The 19621-nt window shown below is 38.5% G+C and overlaps 1 protein-coding gene across 7 annotated transcripts in view; it reads right to left on the bottom strand.

Moving 5' to 3' along the window:
* The window catches only part of SORBS2 (sorbin and SH3 domain containing 2), a 135656-nt gene that overhangs the window by 43892 nt on the left and 72143 nt on the right, over positions 1-19621 (bottom strand). For 4 of the 7 annotated variants that reach the window (XM_027837372.1, XM_027837373.1, XM_027837375.1 and 1 more), the window contains 3 exons: positions 14900-14949; positions 13622-13809; positions 2818-2906 (listed from right to left, as the gene is read on the bottom strand). In XM_027837372.1, the coding sequence (XP_027693173.1) occupies positions 2818-2906; positions 13622-13809; positions 14900-14949 (327 nt within the window). Of the gene's footprint in view, positions 1-2817; positions 2907-9994; positions 11582-13621; positions 13810-14899; positions 14950-19621 lie in introns of all 7 variants that reach the window. The other 3 variants (XM_027837368.1, XM_027837370.1, XM_027837371.1) reach the window with 1 other exon arrangement.

Here is a 19621-nt window from a genome sequence, read left to right as displayed (position 1 = left end):
GAATGTAGATTACAACTCTTTGATGCTTTTTATCAGATAGCTTTCATTAGTTACTGAAACCAAGTAGATCCACTATCTTGTGGCTTCCTTATGGTTTCTGAACTGAGGATCACAGGGCATCATGGAAATAAGGCATAGAAGGCATGGAAGAGACCTTAGAGGCCATCTAATCTAACACTCATTTTACAGATGAGGAAACTGAAGCATGGAGCAGTTCAGTGACTTGCCCAAGGTCATATAGGTCGCAAGTGGCAGAGACAGAATTTGAACCCAGGTCATCTGACTCCAAATCCAGCACCCTTTCAACTATACCACAACTTAGCTAGGCTGGTCCTTGGGTGACAGAAGAATCATCTGTGACTGGGCCCCATAGGTGAAGGCTTTTTAGCTTAGTAGGAGCACGAGGTGAACTTGTTCTTGGCTGGCAAAATGTTGGAAGAACTGAAGGACTCCGCCAAGCCACATGAGGCATTCAGCGGAGAATTAGACACCAATTTGAATGGCTGAAAATATATGGAATTTGCTTAGTTTTCTACTCAGTTACATTTCAAGGGAGTTATTGAGAGAAAAAGATGGAGGCCGTATGTTTATTTTATAGGATATAGCACTAAGTATTAATCTATCAAGCCTAGGGGAGAAAAATCACTGGTCTTCTCCATCATTCCCCTGTGTAAAGGAACATTCATTTTTTGGACTGAAAGAGGGTGAAGCCCATAAAGGACAGAGCAAATTTAACACTTACAAAGAATAGCTTTTATTGGGAGTCCAGCTCTATATTTCTTCTGAAGTGAATCAAGGTATAAATAAAACCTTAAAAGGACATGCTCCAAGCCCTAAAAGCACTAACCATCTCTCTCTTTTTTTTTAATTGAGGGTGATTAAGTCATTGACAATTAGTTAGCCTAATAGCTGGAGGCTGTCATTTGCAAAAAGTACTTAGGTGAACATCTGGTGCTTTCTAAGGAAGATGAGTAGGGAGAGGGAAGAACCTGGCTTTTTGGGTTAATCAGGTCCTCAGAACTCGCTGTGCCTTCTTAGGACATCTGAAGGTGTCATCCTTCTAAAGTGGAAAGAATGTCCAGGAGAAGTCTGATGATGATGATGATGATGATGATGATGATAATATTTAAATAGTGCTTACTTGTGCCAGGCACAGTATTATTGCATTTGATCCTCACAGAAACCCTAGGAGGGAGGTGCTATTATTATCTCCATTTTACAGATGAGAAACTGAGACAAACAGAGATTAAGTGACTTGCCTAGCTAAGAAGTACCCCTCAGGTGGGATTTGAACTCAGATCTTCCTGACTCTGGGCCTGGTGCTCTATCCACTGTGCCGCCTTCTGGTCAGTCCAAAGCCTAGTAATCCTCACTAGCTTTAAGGGGAGTGGAATCCAGACCAAATTGGACCTTCACAGAGATAGACCCTTGAACTGCCCTCCAACTTTGGAGCCACATAGACTAAGAGTCAGCTTTGGCTGAAGAGGACTTTCTGGGAAGGCTCTTAGCCCTCACAGTCCACTCAAATTCTCCTCCAATCCCACCACAAACTGCCAAACTTCAGAACCATCCTAGGGTTCAGCCACCTGCACCTAAGTAACCTACCAGCGATATTTCACCGTGACCTAGTACACCTCACTGACAAAACAGGAAGTGCTTCTAAGAAGGCACTTTCTGACCACTACCAGCAAACATGACAAACAATTAATGGATAAAAAGTTTATGGCTTAGTGACTTCCCTTGGTAGTTAGTGGTAGAACTAGATGTGGTTAGTATAGAACTCAAAGGACCTATTGTTCCAGGCTAACACCTGAAGCCATGACCTACCTTCTAGGCTGACATCTTGCTCTTTTTAATATGGAAATGAAGAAAAGTTTCTTGAGATCATTTCTCCTGCTTGATTTTCAGATACATTCTTATTTTGTGAGTGATTTATTAGATAGCTCACCTTAAATATAACTACAACAGCAACAAATATTAATGGTATATAGAGGGATAGGGACTGAGCCTATGAATTCATTGGTATAGTCACCTGCTAGGTGAGGAAACTCTTTCTCTCTTTTTGAAACTTTCTTTCAATGCAGGTTGGAACCTTCTCTTCAATTTATATAACCTTATAGAGTGGCCTAGAGCACTGAGAAATTAAGTGACTTTCCCAACATTCCACAATGAGGATGTACTAAGGCAGGACTTGAACCAAGGTCTTCCTCCTTCTGTCTCTCTTATTCTAAGGACCTCCAAAGCCTTTGTGCCCCCGTTAATGAAGGATCCTTGGAAAGTTCAACTCCCCTGAATTGCCTAGACAAAATTAGGTCTGTGATAACAACTAATTGGTAGGGAGTTTGAATGTCAACTAGCTGCCAGTTTCCTAGACACCATTCTCCTCCACCTCTTGCATGAATCAGAACCAGTCCTTGAATTTTGACCTGCACCCTAGGTCCAGGATTCCTATTAACACCCCCTCCCCAGTACTCGGTTCTGCTTGATCCAGTTAAGAACCCTAGAAAGACCAGTTGGGTTTATTGGTTTGGGCACCCCCTTCTGCCAGACACCACGGCAGGAACTGACCTGTTTCCATCCCCTTTGCTCATTCTTTATCTTATTTCCCCTTAATAAACCTGGCTTGCTTTTCTTGTTCTCTGCTGACTCTTGTCTTGTGGCACTCCACCCATCTCCATGTATTGCATCTTGGAGTCCTGAGATCTCATTTAAACTACATTAAGATACTTACTTAGCTTATATAGAGACACATGCATCACTTTAAACTTCTGGAGCACTTTCATACCCACTGTCTCATTGAACCTGCTATTTAACTACCTCTCTTTCTGGAGTTCCTCTTCTTTCCCTGGGAGCACTTCGACCCAAGTCAGTGAAAGCTGATGAATAACTTCTAGGAGACTCTTGGTCTATTGGAAAGAACAATTGTAAGCACATGGTGATTATCAGCTTAGTTTAAAAAATAATCAACAAGTTCAACCATTTCTCAAGATGGCTGATTGTTTTCTAAAAGATAAGAAACATAACTGGATGTGCAACACAACTGAAAACAGAAGTACAAAACTCAAAGGTAAGTTGTAAACTTGTGACATACAGTTCACAAGAAGGTCGTGCTTGAAAACAGGTAAAAATATCAGAGACCACAAGAATTAAGTGGAAAAATGTTGAATGACAATGGTGTAACTAAAAGTGATTCTTATGTTTCTGAATAATGACTTGGGAAAATAGATGAATTGATGTATGGAAAAATACTGAATTAATGGTAGTAGGATTTTATATACCAATACTTGTCTATTCTTCATGTTTCCTACCCGAAGATCAACATTAGAGAGCCTACTGGGATCTTGCAAGGGGACACTTTGGAGGTTATATTCAAAACAAAGGCCCTCGGGAACATTTTGGTGAAATACAGTAATTTAATATTTTGGTCACGGGAAGAAATAGATGATAAAAGAATGAATTGAAAAGGAGAGATTATGATCAAGCCTTTTTGTATTTTCCAAATATGAAACACCCTGTTGTATGTGACATTCCATTGTGCCCAGCTGATGTAATTTCTTGTTAAAAAGTCTATTTTTATCTAAAAAACAAAAAACCAAGGGCATAACTTGACTCAACAATTAGAGCAGCTCATGGGCTGCCAATGTTTGCCCTGTTCCATTCACCTCGGCACCAAGTGGGCATGCTGATTAACAGACAAGAACTCGGAGTACTGGTAAGTCTTAACGTGACTTTTACAGAAGTTCTGCAGTTCTAAGAATTGCCTGTGAAGACTAGGGAAATTATTTAAAACTTTTCAGCACCGAGGAAGAATTAGCTAAGTGTTCCAGAACCCTGTTGCTGACTTTTTCTCCTGCAAGGCCTCATAGACATCATTTAAAAGACTATATTTTTTAAATCCCATTAGCAAATTCAACTAGTCTGACTAACAGTAGGCACTAAAAATGAAATCACAATCCGATCCAATTTCGAAAAAATAGAAGAAAGGCCCTAGAGGAACATTATTTGGATTCTATGATACAGAATGATCAACTGGAGTAATTTACACACATATACTTATACATCTTCATATCTCTAGCACCTAACATGATGCCCTGCACTGAAATGGATTGAATAGCAGCTCCCATATGGAAAATTGAATTATCACCAAATTTTTTAACAGTTTTATACACACACACTATACACATGTACACATATGTGTATATACATATATATGTATATATTATAGTTGTTTAGTTGTGTTCAACTCTTCAAGACCCCACTTGGGGTTTCTTGGCAAAGATACTGGAGTGGTTTGCCATTTCCTTCTCCACCTCATTTTACAGATTAGCAACTGAGGCAAACAGGGCTAAGTGACTTGCCCAGGGTTACACAGCTAGTAAGTGTCTGAGGCTGGATTTGAAATCAGGTTTTCCTGACTCCAGGCCCAACACTCTATCCACTGAGCCACTAGCTAGCTGCCCATGAGTGTATATATGTGTATGTGTGTGTGTGTGTGTGTGTGTGTGTGTGTGTGTGTATGTACAGACACACACAATTTACTTGAGACCACAGGAGTTATCTATGCTATGTATAATGCATTGATATGTGCTTTCATAAATGATTCAAAACTCCCATTGAAATAATATATGAGTGTTCTCATTTTATGATGACTAATTCTGTTTGTAATTTAGAATGATGCAAATAAAATTAATTCTTGATTATCTGCATGTGAACCATGCATTGATGATATGGATTATCATCCGTATGTAGCAAATTTTTCCTCTCCAGTTAACATCACCCTAAAACCTAGCACATTAAATGCAGAGCCCACATTTCTATAGCACTTTTTAAACTTTTCAGATATAAAATTCTCTGTTTTTTAAAGCCTTTCAGAGGTTGTCCCCTTCCTACCTTTCCAGTCTTCTTATACCTTACTCTCCTCTATGGACTCTCCTCTATGGACTCTGAGATGCAGTGACCCTGGCCTCTTTGCTGCTCCTCACACATGACAGTCTATCTCCAGACTCCAAGCATTTTCACAGGCTGTGCCCTATGCCTGGGGCATTCTTCCACCTCATCTCTGCCTCCTGGCTTCCCTGCCTTCCTTCAAGCTTCAGATAAGATTCCGTTATCTGTAAAAAAGTCTTTCCCAGTCCTCCATCATCTTAGTGCTTTTCATCTGACACCACCCCAAATTTATTCTGTATCTATCTTGTTTGTACCCAGTTGTTTTTTGCCTTTCTTTGTATCCCCAGTGTTTGGTGCAGTGCCTAACACATAGTAAGTCCTTTTAAAATCCTGGCTGATTGACTACTCAGAGCACTTCACACTCATTTCCCCCCCTATTTTGGCAAATGAGTTCTCTATTACTCTAAGAATCCATTATTTCATTGTTATGGGTATTCCCTTCACCCTCCAGGCAGATTGCAACACCTCAACAACTCAGTAAATGGTAGTTTAGGGTTGCTATGACTGAACAATTCATTACTGGTACATGATGTATATAGCCTCTGAGAACCCAGGGTCAACTCTGCCCTATGATGAGGCACCAGAGGGAAACTTTTTGTGGAAGCTGGTTTATGAACCAGGAATGCGAGCTAATTTTAGATTAAATGAAACATAATGAGGAAAACAAATCTGCTGGGAAAATTCCCAAGTATTCTTTCCAATGTTTTCTAGACCCTTTAAATAACTTACAAATCATTTTCTCTTTTGGATTGTCTGCATTGACTATTACTCATTCTCCACCCTCATGACTAAAACAACATGTCCTTTCTTTTTTCCTCACTACTTGGGCTGTGCATCTCCTTTAATTACTTCTTTTCCTGTTCAAGACTGCTCTTGTTCCTTTAAGCCTGACTTCACATGCATAAAAAAAAAAATTCAGAGTAGACACATGGTCTAGTGGGCCCTACATACCACTGAGGATGACCCCCCAAACTCTGTAACCAGCTAAAATGTAGCTTTCTAGACTTGAAAAATCCTTACTTAAGACTCATCTTTAATCAATGTCCAGGCTGAAGGCACTTCAACTTTACCTTGTCTTCATCTCTATTTTTTTCCTTGACTTGAGGGCCTGAATTTTAGATTTGTGCATCTGCTTATTCCAATAAAAAAATCCCATTTTATATAGAAAAAAAACTTTTGAAAAATATAGTAGTGAAAAACACAAAATGACATCAAAACAGCCTGAGTTTTTTCATTCCCATTGACCTTAAAAAATTAAGCCAGACAGTACTCCTACTACAACTAATCTGTTTGGGGTGTTGCTTTAAAGGAATAGTGCACCTCTGAAAATAGTAAAAGCTCTTTTTAATGAGATTCAAACAGAGATGCTGTAAAGGAATGTGTAAAGAAGAAACGAAGGGACAGAAATAGAAACTTTGGACTAACCTAAGGATGGGTCCACCACACTTTCATACAGGATTTTTCCTTTGTGATGAAGAAACTCTTAACACCAACCTAACCCTCTTTAATGGCTAATTAATAATGGCACTGGATATTCCCAAATCGCTTACTGAAAGTTTTATAAAAGATATGTAATTTCCAATATAAAGGGAAGCTACATTCAATATTCTGGTAGATTATCCTCTGGGTTACTGTTAACAAAGCCCCTTTCTATTTCATGCCTTCTACCTCTTGGCCGTAACTGAAGAGGCCACATTACCTATGGCCCTCTCTAGGGCTGGCAGCTCCTTTTCTCACACTTCTGAAGTCAGTGGCCTAGGAGGAGTTAGCACACACTTTGTTCCCCTTGCACTGTCACTATTAGGCAGTACTTTTCCCCTTCCTTTAAAGTTAGTACTCTGACTACACCACCCTGCCTCAATCCTTGTCATTGCTATCTATGGGCCTTCAGCTCACTCTTCCACCTCATTCAATGTATTTTAGTGCCTGCCTTTCCACCTTATGCCTTGACTTCCAATTGTGGTCGCCTCAGTTTCTACTGATGATCCTTCTACCATCTAGACAATTCATCATTTCTTGATTTCCTATCATTTCCATCTCCATTCTGCCTCCGAGTGGAGCTGTCTACTTTACAATTCCCCAGAACTCTCTATTTCCTGATATGGTTTCACCTCCAAATGCATAACTCTTAAAAATCTGTTTTTTTCTCCATAACCTCCTGCCTTCCATGGCTCTCAGCATTGTTCTCCCTGAACTATTTCTTCACTTTCAACTTTGACCTCTGGTTTAGTTTTTCAATCTCAGGTTTTCTCAGCCCATTATATTTGGCTTCATTTCCTTCCCTTCATAGTCTTGACCCTATGGATAGCCATACTGCTTAACTCTAGAATCCCTTACTACCTTTTTCTTTTGTTGTCCTTGCTCTGCTAATTTCTATTTTTTAATAACTTCCACCATCTACCTTCTGTATATCGAATCCCAAGTTACCAAACACTTTTGCAGTCATGACACTCTTCTGATTCTATTACTATCCAACCTCAAATTAGGCTCACAGGCATGCAAATGAAAACCCTTTTAAAACAGATCCCTAGGAAATCCAAATATTTTTCTCAAGTCCCTCAATCCACCTCTACTTCCCTTTCTCTCTGTATATGACCTTGACGTCTACAATACTGGGAAGATTGAGGTCATTCAGCCAACATCACCTGCCTTCCTTCATGCCCCCAGATTTTCTGTTTCCTCTTATTCTGTCCAGTCTCAGAAGGTGAGAAGCCTTCCTCCTACTTCTTTATTCATACCCCTCATCCTATTTCTTTCTATCTCCTCTGCAATCACATTTCATTTTGCAGTTTCTCCTCTACCACTTCTTTTAGCCTACAAACATATTCACGTCTCTCCTAATCTTAAAAACAAACCAAACTCAAACTTTCTTTCTATTGATTCCTGCTACTCCCTCTCAGCCCATGCCCCTTCCTCTGCGTTCATCTGCCAAACTCCTAGAAAGAGTAATCTATATCATTTCCATCTTATTAATCACTTTTCAATTCCTTGGAATTTGAGTTCCATTTCCATTACTAAATCCTAAAACATTTCTTTTCAAGTTCACCAATTACCTCTTAATTACCAAATAGCAATGCTTTTTTAAATCATCATTCATTCTCCTTAATGTTTCTAAAGCATTGACACTGTTCTCTACCACTTTCCCTCTCATATGTTCTCATGGTTCTCCTGCTTCTTTCAATGTTCTTTCTCGGTTCCCTTTTCTTATTCCTTTTTCTGTACCTTCTTCCTAATTATGAATATCCCAAGGCTCCCTATGCTTGGTCTTCTGTTACATGTCCACATTCTCTCCCTGTGTCACAGTCATCTATTTTCATTATTTCAACTATTATCTTTATGGATATGACTCCACAATCTGTATCTCCAGCCTCAGCCTGTTCCCTAACCTTCAGTCCTTCATTGATGATGACAACTGCAACAATGACAATGATGATGACAACAGCTGCTACCCATTTCCACTTGGATGTTCTAGAGCCACCTAGAACTAAACTGCCCCAAATTGAATTCATCATTTTCTTCCCTAAATTTGTCCTCTTCCCAACTTACCTATTTCTGATGATGACACTATTATCCTTCCAATGACCCAAGTTTGAAAACTTGGAATATCTTAGGCCCTTTCATTTCACCATCCCTTGACCTTCAATCATCAGTTATTGATTCTAAATCTGCAACTTCCCTTAAGTCCCATCCCCTCCTTTCCTCTTCATATTGTGTTTGTCCATTAGAATGTAAGTTCCTTGAGGGCAAGGACTTTCTTTTTGCTTGTATTTGTATCCTCAACACTTAGCACAGTGCCTGGCATACAGTGAGCATTTAAATCCTTCCTGCCTTCCTTCCTCCCTCCCTCCCTTTCTTTCTGCGCTGTTGCCATCATTCTTCATGCCCTTATAATTTCTAGGCTGAATTATTATAATCATTTCTTTATTGGTCTCCCTACTTCCATTCTCTTCTCTCTCCACACACATCCTTTATACTGATGTCTAAATCATTTCCCTAATATATAGAACAGATCATGTCAATTCACTGCCCTGTGCCTGCCAGAAAATGGAGTACAAACTTATTATTTTAACATTCAGAGCTCTTCACAATCTGGCTCCAAGGTGATTTTCAAGCTTCATTTCACACTACTACCCTCTGAACAATTTTCATTCCAGTCAAATAGGATTAGTCGTCAATCCTTGATTTCATCCTGCCCTGTTGAAGCTCCATGCATTTACATGTACTGTTCTTTATACCTGTAACAGGCTCCCAAACATCTTCACCCAGTGAAATCCTCTTCCTCACTGAAATTTAACTGCAACTTTCTCCCCTTATCCCCCAAACTAGAATTCTTCCCTTTTCAATCTCTCCTTGCTTTCTATTATCCTACTCTGTACTTCTCACTTTCTAAAATGCATGTCTGTTATTCAATGTAAATATCTGTATATGTTCTAACATGTATTTATATATAAAATAGCTGACTGTATTCTTATCCTAACCTTATGCTACATTCATGCTCCTTAAAAGCTGGACTTCTGTTGCTATTGTTGTTTTTTATCTTAAAATACCTAGCGCTTAATACACAGAAGATATTTAATATTTTTTGGTTGAACTAAATGGGTTGAGTTGATGATAAAATCCTTTGATAGTTCCCAGCTTTCCAGACTCTCAAAGGCTGTTATTTAAATAAATCATTCCTCTATGGAAATATTCTTTTAAACTTGGTAAAATATTTTCTTGTATTTGCTGAGTGGCAATTCCCAAGTTGCCACCCTTCTAACAGTAGGCTCTGTGATGGTCTTTGCTTCAAAGATGGAATTACTACATTTGCATGCCTTGACACTTACTTTTAGCAATACACATAAAGGTCCAAAATGATAGACAAATGTCAGGTGTTTAATGAATGAGTCATCTTCCCACAAGCATCAGCTTGTCATCACTTTTCCCCCACGGGTGGTATCAGTAGTTAGGATGAATGAAATGGAAAGAAGAAACAGAAAGTGACAGAACTAAAAGGTAGCTGCCCCAATCACAAGACAAGATAAAAAAAAGGAAAAAAATAATCCACCTTGGAAACACAGGGCACTATCACTGTCCTGGTGGTTGTTGTTAGTTGTATCCATGTCTTGAAAAGAGGCACTAGGAGGTAATCGTCCACAATCATTCTGGTAGGGTGGGTAATGGGCAGCACCATCTTGAGGCAAGGGAGGAAAAGGCTGATGCATGGGGCTCTTTCTCAGAGCCTTAAGTGATGAATTTCTTTCAGGAATGTCTGGAAGCAGCTCATTGATAAGTCTGTGTAATATGCTGTTGTCAGGCAAACTTCCCCTTCTCTTTTCGGCTTTAATTTGATCACATATATCCTTAAGGGCAGAGTCCAGAGCATCAAACACAGATGATTTGGATTTTGTCTTTTCAGTATGTTTTTTGGGAGCAGCACTTTTTTTTCTTCGGAAAGGTACCGGGCTTACTAGGAAGGCTAACTTAGAAAGGCCAGAGTCTATTTCCCGTCGCCTAGAATCTTCGGCATTCTCCTGCTTAGCCCTTTCATGTTTCAACATGGTGGTAAATCGTGTGTAAGAGGCAGGGCATCTTCCCTTGCAGGAGCTGATGAGGTGCCGGTGGTGGTGGTGATGGTGGTGGTGGTGATGATGGTGATGGTTGGAGCCATAGAAACTCTCCGAGGACGTAAAGGAGAAATGATCAAAGTCGCTCTCACTGCAGAAGGATGAGCCTTCTACATGAACAAAGTCACTGACGTCAGAGACCATTCCATCTTGGTCACTGTCTGAGAACTCCATATGAGATCGTGGTGGTTCATCACTGGTCACTTCAATGTGAATTGGCACCAGGGTTTTAGACTTATAGCTTCGTGTGTTAACCTGATTGACATGTCTCCCTTGGTTTTCTTCCTCCAATAAAGACTCGATAGAAAATCGTCGTTTTGGACACAATCCGTTCTGAGGCAGTTCTAAAGTGACAGCAGACAGCATTTCATCCCCCAGATTCGGCATGGACTTTGATTTTTGAATTAACTTCTCAAATTCAGAAATGCGTGTGGGCACCATGTCCCTGGGCACTTCCTCGGTTGAGGACTGGCTCCACCCACGCAGCATACCCTTGTGTTGTTCCTTTTCATACTGTAATATCCTGGACTTTACAGAACAAATCACCTCTGACTTCATCAACTCTTTGCGGTTAATGCGATGCATTTTCTTGTACATTTTCAAGAATCCAGGGGCATCATGTGCTGACTTATGCCGGATTCTTGACCTGCCATTTGTTCGGTTTTCTGGGATGTAGGGGGAGACCCATGTCAGTGGGCAGCTGTCTTTGGAGTCCTCCTCACATAACAGAGAGCCCAGACTTTCTGACTTGGTCTGTGGGTCAGGGAAACTATCATGGTCCTCGTTTAGAAGATCATCACAGCTACGGGATTTCAATTTAGGTGAAACGGTTTCTTCTGTGCTGCTCCAGATCTCGGCATTCTGCCGTGTCATCTGCCAACCATTCTTGAAGTTGATGGTGCGCTTTGAATCATTTGGCACATCCAAATGCTGCCTGTATGTGCTGCAGTAATCTAACTCACTTGAGGTGTGGTGGTTGTGCCCTGAATAATTGTAAAGGGATGGACATGCTTTGCTAATATCCCCACCTTATAATCCAAAGAGCAGCCCAGCGGAAGAGAAAGATTTCCGGCAGTTAACAGGTTCGCAAAGAGAAGAGATTGGGTCAGTAAGTATCAGAAAGCAAAGAACAGAGCAAGCAGTTAGTGTAGTTAAACCTAGAAAAAGTACACAGATAGCTTAAGTGCTAATTAGAACAAGCTAAAGAACTGTTAAAAATTAATTAGCTTTCTCATCTATTAGAATGTATTCAATAATATTAACAAAACAGTAAAAAAAGAATCAGTGACTAATAAATCTATTCTATCTATAGCAATGAGAAGTTAAAGCAGTATGCCTCTTTTCCTAAATGCATTACATGAAAAACATCAGTGTCTATTAAACTGAGACCAGGACATGACAATTGTATGAAAGACTGACAGTCTGTATAAAAGATTGAAGGTCTGTAAACTTGAATTCATACCAGCAGATTGAGCTGTTAAGATTAACTGGCATTAACCATTATTATTACCGAATTTTAATATAAAGCCAAATGTTAGAAAGTTCACATTCAAAAACGGTAGCATGCACTTAATAGGCTTAAGAAGATATGAGATTGAATTTAGCTCGTAATTGCAGGTAAGGAGAATTAAATATTACTTAAAACTCAACTCAAAGAATTTGGAATTGGTCTCTTTATGATCAATCACATCGATGAAGGACAAAGAAAGTAACAAATTATATAAGATCATGTGTCCAAGTAGTTTCCCAGTAACTGCAAAACAAATACAGCAGGACTTGGGTTTGAATCTCAGCTTTGCAACTTAACTACTTATGTGACTGCACAAATTACACAACTGTTCTGGGCCTCAGTTTCTTCATCTGTAAAACAGAGAACAGGACTAGACAGCTTTCAAGCTCTGTTTCAGTTGTAGAGTTATGATCCTCAGGTTTCTGACTGGTGATTCCCATTTTTCTTAGGAGGACCATGCCTGGGAGTTACTTAGACAACTACCACAATGGTTTAATGTCATCCCCTAACTGAAAAAAAACCAGGGGTTGATATTTAACGGGTCGCATAATCCATTTTTGTTTTTCTTACACCATTTTGGCTTATTCAGGGCTTATTTAGTCAGTCATATTCCTTTAAAAGTTTGAAAAACCTCTACCTTTCTGATTTAGCCCTGGGGAACTAGACTAAGTCACCATGACCTCAACCTCTGCACTGCTCTCCAGTGCCCAAGTCCCATCTCAGCAGTAAATTGGGTATTTAGGGAGGTCTTTTCACTGCTCTATTTCCCAGGGGACTATTTCAGTAACTGTAGCAGTAACAGATTCAATGGTCTCCTAGTGACTTGAAAGAATGAATGTTATCTCCCTGGATGCAAAGTTTACTAAGATTATGGGGAGAGAGTTGGGCACCAGAGTAAATGTGGCTCAGTGATTTGTGAATACTGAGACTTTGAAATTAAGCATTTTTTAAAGCAGTATATTTATCAAAAAATTGATGCCATCTTTAAAAACATGCCACTGTGTATTTGCAATAAGTAGATCAACTTCAAGGATTGCAATGAACTGTTTTAAAACCTTCTGGTAGGTTGTCCCAGATTTTATAATTATCAAACATTTGAAAATTTAAGAGGATTTTTGCCTGGTAGTATTTTTTAGGAGGGCTTCCACTCTTATTTCCCATCTATACACAAGGATAATCTTAGAAATTGTAGGAATCTTCAAAAGTGTTTCCCAAAAATGGGACTATATCAACATGATTTTATTAACAGACCATTAATAAATCACACAGTACTTTGAATTGGAGTTTATTCATGAAATATATATGATAGTCTTAAAATCAAACGTTTAATAGACATTACGCAGGCAGGAAAATCTCTTTCAATAACTGATGTTTCATCAGCAGGAAATAACCTAGATAAGAAGCATCTTATTTTAAAACTTAACACAAGACATTTCATTCTGACTGTATTGGATTAGCTACAGAGACAAAAGCCATCACCACCTTGGTACTTGTTTTCACCAAGAACTATGCAGTGAAATCAGCAGATAATGTAGTTGCCAAAGAATTGTTCTCTTACCTTTTGCTCTTGATGGGGAAGAAGGAGAAGAGCCAGTGAAAGATTTTGTAAGGATAGTGCTTGGACCTGGGAGATCTGTTTGAGTTGGGCTGGCTCTGTTTGCATTCTGATCACCCACACTTCGGGGATGTCCCACTGCAGGCTCACTCTTCCTCCTTTTTCTATAGTCACCAGCTATACTTGCAGAGCTAAGTGAAAGGACAAAAAAAAAAGGTGGGGGGAGGAACCATACCCAGTTCAAAATGAGCACTTTTTGAAAACTTGATGCTAATATGCTGGTCTTATAAATAGGTCAAATAGGTAGTTGCCTAGAGGAAGAAGTACTAATCCCATCTTCAAGTTTGAAATCATAACTCTGAAGCAATTTATTCATTTTTGTTAAACATTTCCCTCTCTCTGTGATCCTATTTTAAAATGGAAAGACTCAGTGTTACTTAGTAGTGCATTAAATCAAATATCTTGATGTGAATGATTTATCAAAGCATGTCCTTCCTTGACTGGAAAGACCCCTCATCCTGACCTGGGACAATAGGGAAGAGCAGAGGGAAAATAGGGAGAAAAAAGCAAAAAGGATGACCAATATCACCTATACCATGATTTCATTTAGGGAAGTCAAAATATTAATTCTAGCTTTTGAAGGAACTAAACTTATTCCTGAGGATCAAGGCTACATTACTATTATCCCAAAATATCCATGTGAAAACCTAAATGGCCAATAGTTTATCCAGCAGGGCATTGCAGTGGAAATGATGCTGAATTTAAAGACAGAAGAGCTGAATTCAAATGTCAGTTCTCCTATTTGCTACCTGTGAGACCTTGGGCAAGTCTCTCAATATCATTGGGTCTCTGTTTCGTCATCTTTAATATGAAGAAGTTGGATCAGTGGACACCTACTATAATGATGGTGATGATGACTCACTGTGACTATCTGGGCCTCATTTTTACCAATTTTAAAGTGACTACTTTCCATAGTATGAACAGACTGTTAATTATTATATATTTACATGGGGCAGGTGTTTCAAAATGAGTGACAGAAGATTTTTATTGAAAAAGTTCCTCACAGCAATGCAGATCTGGGTTTTGATTCTTCTGAGTAAAGAAGGAGGTTAGGAAGCAGGCTTCATTTTTTCCAGGAGATGCATTGCCACTCCAACTAAATGCAGAATCTTGCCATGAGTTCAAGTGATTCAAATATGACCAAGATGGGGGGAATTACTTTTTAAGTGTTCAAGAAAGAAATAAAAACTATGTTGAATTGCAAATGCAATTACTTCTTACCTAGCGGGCCTTTCCAGGCTTCGGTCTAAGGAGGTCTGATACAAAGAAGCCTGTAAAAACAGAATAATGATTCTATGAAGCTTACAGAATGAAAAAAAAATATATGTTCCCTTGCCTGAGTCTGTGAAATAAATTTTACTGAAAGGAAATGATCAAAATCATGGAACAAAAAAAAAGAAAGCATTTACCTTAATTAAAAAATGCACCTTCCTAAAGGGAAGTCATGTGTTTAAAAATAAAGGCTTATACTATTTTATCACCATATAGTTTCCCTTTTAAAGTCTTGTGTTTGTAATGCACAGTATAACCCAATAATCCACAATGTAGTTGCTGCTTGAAAAATGGAAACCTGATAACATTTGAAAAGCAATCTCTCTTTAGTCAAGAATATTACTATTGACAAAATCCTGTCCATTCACTGAATAAAGGGGGAGACATGGCGAGAAATCGTTCAGACATTTGTGATCATTGTTCAGTTCTTGCAGAAGAAGGCCCTTTTTTTTGGCTAAGGTTTCCTTTGGAATCTCAAAAAGGCAGGATGCAGGCAACAATAAAACACGTTTAACTTTTCAACATCTACATCAGAACAGAACCATAATTTCTTAGGTATTTTACACAATCATGAAGTTGTAATGGATCTCAGATGACATCTAGTCCAACTACTATCAGAAAAAAAAAATCCCCAATATAACTTACCTGATAAATGGCCATTCATTTACTCTCTGAAGACTTCCAACAAGGGTAAACCCTTTCAGGGCATTTCCTTCCATTTTAGGGCAGCTCTAAGTGTTAAGAAGTTTTCCCTGACATTGGGCCTAAATTGACCACTTTGCAACTACCAACCATTGATCCCAGTCTGCCTCTGGGACTGAAGAGAATATTTCTAATCTTCTTCTATTTGGCATCCTTTCAGATACCTAAATATTGCTCTCATGTTCACCCTTGAGGTTTCTCTTCTCCAAAGGTTAAATCACCCCAGCCCCGTCAACCAATTGTCATATGGCATACACTCAAGGCCCTTCACCATGCTAGCTGTCTCCCTCTGGATGCTGTCTGGCTTATCAATGTCCTTCCTGAATTGTAGCCCTCAGAACTGTATACAATACCACTGGTATGGTCTAACCAGGGCAGAGAACAGAGTGACAATCACCAACCAAGATGGCGTTAGCATTTTTGGCTGTCATCATACATTCCCCTATCTCCCACCCTCCCAAAACAACAGAAAATTCCATTTCCCCAGATATGGGAGATAGAAGTAATAATTCAGATTGATATAGAATTTGTAACCCTCATTTAGGCATGAGTTCCATAGCTAACTTTAAGACCACAGCTAATATAGAGCAAAACAGACTTACTTGAATTCCATCTTTTAATTTTTTCACTTGTCCACTTTCTAATGTAGTAATTGATTATCAGTAAAATTTCCAAAAGATGAGCAGCAAGACAGACTGGATAATATAGTCCTAGGCAATCATGTGAACTATGATATTTTAAAAGTTATTGTTAGGGGCAGCTAGGTGGCACAGTGGATAGAGCACCGGCCCTGAAGTCAGGAGGACCTGAGTTCAACTGCGGCCACAGACCAAACGTTTGACACGTAGTAGCTGTGTGACCTTGGGCAAGTCACTTAACCCCAATTGCCTCACCAAAAAAAAAAAAAATAGAAGTTATTGTTGTTCAGTTGTTTTAGTCATGTCCAACTCTTTATAACCCTATTTGGTTTTTTTGTTTGTTTTTTGTTTTTTGTTTTTTTTTGCAAAAATACTGGAGGGGTTTGCCATTTCCTTCTCCAGCTCATTTTACAGAGAAGGAAATTGAGGCCAACAGGGTTAAGTGATTAACCAGGGTCACACAGCTAGTAAATGTCTGAGGCGAGATTTGAACTCAGGAAAATGAGTCTTCCTGACTCCCAATCTGGCACTCTGTGAACTGTGCCACCTAGTTGCCTCTCAAAAATTATACTATATATTACACAAAGAATAAATTTAAGTTTGGAATCAATAAAATCTTAGCCTTTTTACTCTTTGTACATCACGTTCTCAATTATAGATAAGTAGTCTATTGTACCTTGAAAAGCAATGATCACAGCATCAGTTAAAATGACCTACGTTAAATTAATGTCATGGAATGTTAGAGCTCAAAGTGTCTTTAGAGATCAGTCATTTTATAGATGAGGAGGCTGAGATCCAGAGAAGTCAATAGTGAAGTTAATGTGATATCAGTTCTAGAACTAAAACTTGGGTCTTCTGAGTCCCAGCCAGTGTTCTTTCTCCTGTATCACACTAATACATTTTATCATATCAATTTTCAATTGATAAATTCATATCAATTATTTTCAGCAGAAAATAATTGAACTGTGTTTCCATCAAAAATGTTAGATTTTTTTTGACTGACTCCAGATTTTTATTTTAATTTGTAAATTGTTGAAATTTAACACCATGTTTTTACTTTGATTACCACATTCAAGTATAAAATTGGATTCCTTCATGAATAACATGAGAAATTCCACTTATACAAGAATAAAGATTTGCCTATTTAAGTTAATTGAATCTCATATAACTATACAAGAAGTGAATCTTGATAAACCACAAGTCCAGACGACTGAAGATAAATCGAGCTACCCAAGTTTGGCCAGAGAGGTGACAGGCCAAAAATCCAGAATGAGACATACATTTTTGGGCATGGCCAATGCAGGGATTTGTGTGGCTAGACTATGCGTGTTTGTTATAAGGGATTTTATTTTATTGTACAATTGGAGAGATAGAGATGATTAATTCTTGTAAAGATAAATACATAAAATGTTAAAAATATTAACCAAGTTTGAAAAAAAGAAATGAATCTTGACAGAAGACAAACAAAAGAAGTCGCTAAGAACACCTTTTCCCTAATTTGCAGTGGGAAAAATAGAACATTTCCTTTTTCCCAAAAGGAAAGTATTCTCAGAAGATTTTGGTCCGCAGTTTAATAAGTTTAAATAATCTTCTAAATTGAACAAACTTTTTCTGTTAGCTTGAAAGAGTAGAAAACTAGTAATATAAATATGGAAAATCAATAAATACATGTCATTTAATATCAGACCTACTTTACAAAACACGAGGTCAACTGATTTGGAAGGGTCCTTAGAGAAAATATTGTTTAACTCCTTCCTTTTAGAGATGAAGAAACTTAGGCTGAGAGCAGTTGAATCATGATTATACAGGCAGTAAATAGTAGAGCCAAGATTCAAACTCAGATCTTCTTACCTCAAAACCAGTCTTGTTTCCACCTTACCAAGATATTAAATAGAAGGCTTGCTAATAATAAGAAAGAATGCACAAAATTTCTGGTGTGGGATCTCTCTACCAGTTGCCAATGTAGATTTGAAGACAACCTCCCTAGGTAGTTGCATGAATCATGGAGACGTTGCCTAGAGTCCCTCACGGAGACTTGCCTAGAGTCCCTCAGCTAGCAAGCATCAGAAGTTGGATCTAAATCTAGGTCTTCTTGATCCTAAAACTAGCTAGTCTATCCAATAGGACATGTTGCATCTGTGAATGACAAACATAACCTGATATGTATATATATATATATATATATAGGTATATATACATATGTATATATATGTATGTATGTGTATATATACATGTGTATATATGTGTACACATATACATATGTATATATATGTATATATACATATGTATATATGTATCTTTCCAATGGAAAGAAAGATCCTATGTTCTGTGAGAATCAAATACAGTTAGTAATGATACATATATTTGTCTGATTAATATTTAATGTTATAAGTTATCATCTTGACTTACCCAACCCCAAACCTTGACTGACAAAGAAAAGCTTTACTTTCAGACCATTCTTGAAACACCTGAAGGTATCTGTGATTTCTGAATGGTCAAGTTAGACCTATCAGCCTTGGAGAAGAAGACCTTTCTGCTAAGGCTAGTAGAGTACAGGCAGCTTTCTTAATTTTTTTCTAAAGACACAATATCACATGGAAGGAAGCTGCATCTCATTGCTGCCCATGGGGCAATCCTGTGCAAAACCACCAATGAATTCTCCAGAATTAAGATGCCACTTCTCCAAAAGCAAACTGAATTGAGTTCATCAAGACCAGAAATGCTGTGAACAATAGTTATTGCATGGAAATGGTAGGGTTTTCATCATATCCTGCCAATGAATTCCTCAAGTACATTTATTTAATGGAAGTCACCTACAGAGTTAGGTTAGGAGGTAAGGAAGGATAGAGTGGGGAAGGGAGGAAGGAAGGCAGGGAGGAAGGAAGGCAGGGAGGAAGGGGCAGGGAAGGGAGGGATAAGAAGGAGGAAGGAAATAAGCATTTATGTAGTACCCATTATGTGCCAGGCATTGTGATAAGAAATATTATGTCATCAATTCCTCAAGACAACCTTGAAAGGTAGTTGCTAATATTATCCCCATTTTATAGTTGAGGAAACTGAGGGAGCCATGGGTTACATGACTTGTCCAGGATCATGCAACCAGTGTCTGAGGCCAGATATGAACTGACATCTTTCTGACCCCTTGGCACAGTGCTCTATCCACTGCCCCAAATAGCTTTCTTTTAAGTTAAAAGAATTCAAGAATGTTAAACTACAAATTAACTTGAAGATTAAACATGGATACCAGATTGGGGGCATGGGGATGGCATGGATAGCTTATTGATTTTATTCTGAGATTTTACATCATACTCTCTTAACATCTAGTACTTAG

The sequence above is a fragment of the Vombatus ursinus genome, unplaced genomic scaffold, assembly GCF_900497805.2.
Source record: "Vombatus ursinus unplaced genomic scaffold, bare-nosed wombat genome assembly UNPS02014821.1, whole genome shotgun sequence".
NCBI classification, from domain to species: Eukaryota; Metazoa; Chordata; class Mammalia; order Diprotodontia; family Vombatidae; genus Vombatus; species Vombatus ursinus.
The sequence above is the reverse complement of the archived record's forward strand: the minus strand, read 5'-3'. Positions and strand labels throughout refer to the sequence as shown.